Raw genomic sequence first — 3274 nt, 5'->3', positions numbered from 1 at the left:
AAAGAGAGAAGAAGAGGAGGGAGAGAGAGAGAAAAAGAGAGAGAGAGAGAGAGAGAGAGAGAAAGGCAGAGAGACAGAGAGGCAGAGAGACCAAGAAATAGAAAGAGACAGAGAGAGGAGTAAGATGGGGATAAAGGGGAAATACGGCCAGTTTCTCTCCTAAAACTGATTGATTTGGGCTGACTGTGATTTTACCTTCTTTATGGAGGCAGGGTGTCCGGGGACATGCTTGTAACTCTTGGCTGTGCTACCAAAGGGAGAAATGCAGCATGGGGAACAGTTTCTATTTGGAGAACCCAGGCTGAGCAGGGACAGGGAAACCCAGCTTAGAAGTAGGAGACTTGAAAGAACCAACTGCAAGTCTCAACAACCTTGCAGCCCCCTCCCACCAGCACCAGCTAAAGCTCAGATGGTCAGGAGAGAAAGCAGCTCTGGAGCTGAATAGGCCAATCTGTTCATTTTACAGAGGAGAAACCTGAGGTCCAGAGGGGCTAAGTGACTTTCCCAGAACCACACAGCATTTCACTGGGAGATTTAAGCTGAGATCATGTCATGTGACTCCAGTGCAGGGCGTGCACCCTCACCTCTCAGATCCTCTCGGGATGGGCTACTGATTTTCCAGGACTCGGGAGTTCTCCAGGAGACCTTTCTTTTCCTGACACCTTCCCTCTTCCTGTCATAATCCCAGAGCTCATCTCTCTTCTTTGTACATGAAGGTCAGAAACAAGGGAGAGACAAGGATAGGCAAGAGCAGAAAGTGAAGTGGTACCCAGCCCACCTTTGCAGAGAACCTCTGGAGAGTGCTCTTTGTTGTCTCTTGGGAACAAGAGTCTCCCAGGAGGGCCTTTCCCTGTCCCTCTCCGTTCCTACCCTTCACTCTGCTGCTTCTGGGGAATGATAGCCCAGCGTGGGTGGGAGAGTACCCCCGCCCAAGGGAAGAGGGGATGCTGAGAAACCAGGCGCTGCTGCATATTTCCAGGGGTTCATCTACTTCCTCGCCTTCAATTAACCCTCTGACCCATCCTGATTTTCAGGTTGACCTAAAGCAGCTTCCAAGATGTCCCAGCAACGTACTCTGCCAGTGACCTTGCCCCCTGCCCCCAGTAAGGAGTCCCTCAAGCCTGTTTCTCCTCCCACCAACATCCAGCAGGAGCAAGCGAAGCAGCCAACTCCACTGCCTGCCCCATTCCAGAAGGTATCCTCGGAGTTCCCAGGGAAGGATCCCATGGAGCTGGGGAAGAAACACACCACTCCTGTGAAGGAGGTGCCCAAGAAAGAGTGTGAGCCACGGCAACAGGAGCCACAACAGCAGCAACAGCAGGAGCAGCAGCAAGAGTCACAGAAGCCAGGAAAGCCTGTGGACCAGCAGCAGCAGCAGAAAGAGTCACAGGAGCCAGGAAAGCCTGTGGACCAGCAGCAGCAGCAGAAAGAGTCACAGAAGCCAGGAAAGCCTGTGGACCAGCAGCAGGAGCAGAAAGAGTCACAGGAGCCAGGAAAGCCTGTGGACCAGCAGCAGCAGCAGAAAGAGTCACAGGAGCCAGGAAAGCATGTGCAACAGCAGCAGCAGCAGAAAGAGTCACAGAAGCCAGGAAAGCCTGTGGACCAGCAGCAGCAGAAAGAGTCACAGGAGCCAGGAAAGCATGTGCAACAGCAGCAACAACAGAAAGAGTCACAGGAGCCAGGAAAGCCTGTGGACCAGCAGCAGCAGCAGAAAGAGTCACAGGAGCCAGGAAAGCCTGTAGACCAGCAGCAGCAGCAGCAGAAAGAGTCACAGGAGCCAGGAAAGCATGTAGAACAGCAGCAGCAGCAGAAAGAGTCACAGGAGCCAGGAAAGCCTGTGGACCAGCAGCAGCAGCAGAAAGAGTCACAGGAGCCAGGAAAGCATGTGCAACAGCTGAAACAGGAGAAGAAAGTCTTGGGCCAGCGGCTGGATCAAGAGCTAGCATAGAAAGATCAGCAACTGGAAAAGAAAGGGGAGCAGCAGCTGAAGCAGCAGAAGGGGTTGCTGAAGTAGCCTCTGCTTGTCCCAACTCCTGGCCAGGTCCAAGAGACCAACCCAGTCCAGCCACTGAAGGGAGAAGTCTTGCCCCCTAAAGAAGCAGGAGGTGTAGTGTCCCCCAAATATAAGTAACCACCCCTAGGGTCCCAGAGGCCCCTGGAAATCCCACACAAGTGAAGAGAGAGCCAGTGGCCTGGCTTACCTCCAGTCCCCAGCCTGGGTGGCCCACCTTATCTGTGAACCTGCCTGACCCTGTCCTTCTGCATGTCCCTTGGATAGGGCTTGGCGGGGAGGGGAGCTATTGCCCAGCACCCACCCCTGATGAGCCCAATCCCAACCTCAGGTGGCCAGAGCCTCTGCTTGAAGAGACAGTGACTACAGCAACTCTGACTGCATCCCCACTGCTATTGTTGACTCTGTGAGTGTGTACAATAATACAGAATAAATGCTGGAAGACCTGGGATCCTGTATTCTCTTTGGCTTTTTACCCTCTGTCGCTCACCGTATAAAAACCTGTGTGGGGGTTAATGGTTGCAAATGACTCTTGGCCAATTTCCAAAGGAAGACAGACATTTTGACCCCTTTTTAATTCTGCTCCCCAAACCATTCAATACATTCAACAGCTTCTAAAAATGAGATCACAACAACACCAAAAGAAAACAAAACAACTTCATTCATGCACCTGAAAGGAGCACTTGGCAGTCATGAAGAGGAGATAGGTTATTCTGGTTGGGGGAAGAGGATCTATTCATCTCAGTTCAACACTGCTTTACATTATACCCACGGAGCCCAATCCTAGCCCATGGCCAAAGGCACGGGGAGGGAGTGGAGGCTCCACCTGGGTTCTGGTCCCTACCCAGGTTTTGTCTCCATAGAATGTCCTCATGGTTTCCAAGAGTCTTACTAACTGCCTCCATGGTTAAGGAAGACTTTAGGAAAGCAAAGAAGCAGAACTGGGCAAGATGGGGAGAGGCGAGACTCCTGGGACTGGTCTCTGAAGGAGAAAGTGACAGTGTCACTAAAGGAAGTAAAGGTTGGGCCAGTTGGAGTCATGGAAGCCAAAGTGCTGAATAGCCTGGAGAAATACAGATCCAAGGTCATTGCAGTGGTTACCCTCCCTGACATTTCTGTAGCCTTTCCTGCCATCAATCACATCAGGACGCGGGGGCTCTCTCCTTCCTGGGAATCACCTGGCTCTAACTATTTAACCACATCATCTCAGGCAGGTTGTCTCAAGTTACCTAAAGCTATTTCATCACAGCCATGAGCATGTGT

The 3274-nt window shown here is 52.0% G+C and overlaps 1 protein-coding gene across 1 annotated transcript; it reads left to right on the top strand.

The window, feature by feature from the left end:
• Positions 1–1057: 1057 nt before the first annotated feature.
• On the top strand, positions 1058–2160 carry LOC112411652 (involucrin). Its single transcript, XM_024762903.1, has one exon. The coding sequence runs from the start codon at positions 1058–1060 to the stop codon at positions 1946–1948; it is 891 nt and encodes a 296-aa protein (XP_024618671.1). The 3' UTR covers positions 1949–2160.
• Positions 2161–3274: the final 1114 nt, after the last annotated feature.

Source organism: Neophocaena asiaeorientalis, unplaced genomic scaffold (assembly GCF_003031525.2).
Source record: "Neophocaena asiaeorientalis asiaeorientalis breed wild unplaced genomic scaffold, Neophocaena_asiaeorientalis_V1.1 scaffold167, whole genome shotgun sequence".
Taxonomy (NCBI): domain Eukaryota; kingdom Metazoa; phylum Chordata; class Mammalia; order Artiodactyla; family Phocoenidae; genus Neophocaena; species Neophocaena asiaeorientalis.
This window is presented reverse-complemented; position numbering and strand designations above follow the sequence as displayed.

What these genes read in the sequence shown, in the direction of transcription:
- LOC112411652 (XM_024762903.1), top strand. Translation starts at nt 1,058, where the DNA reads ATGTCCCAGCAACGTACTCTGCCAGTGACCTTGCCCCCTGCCCCCAGT.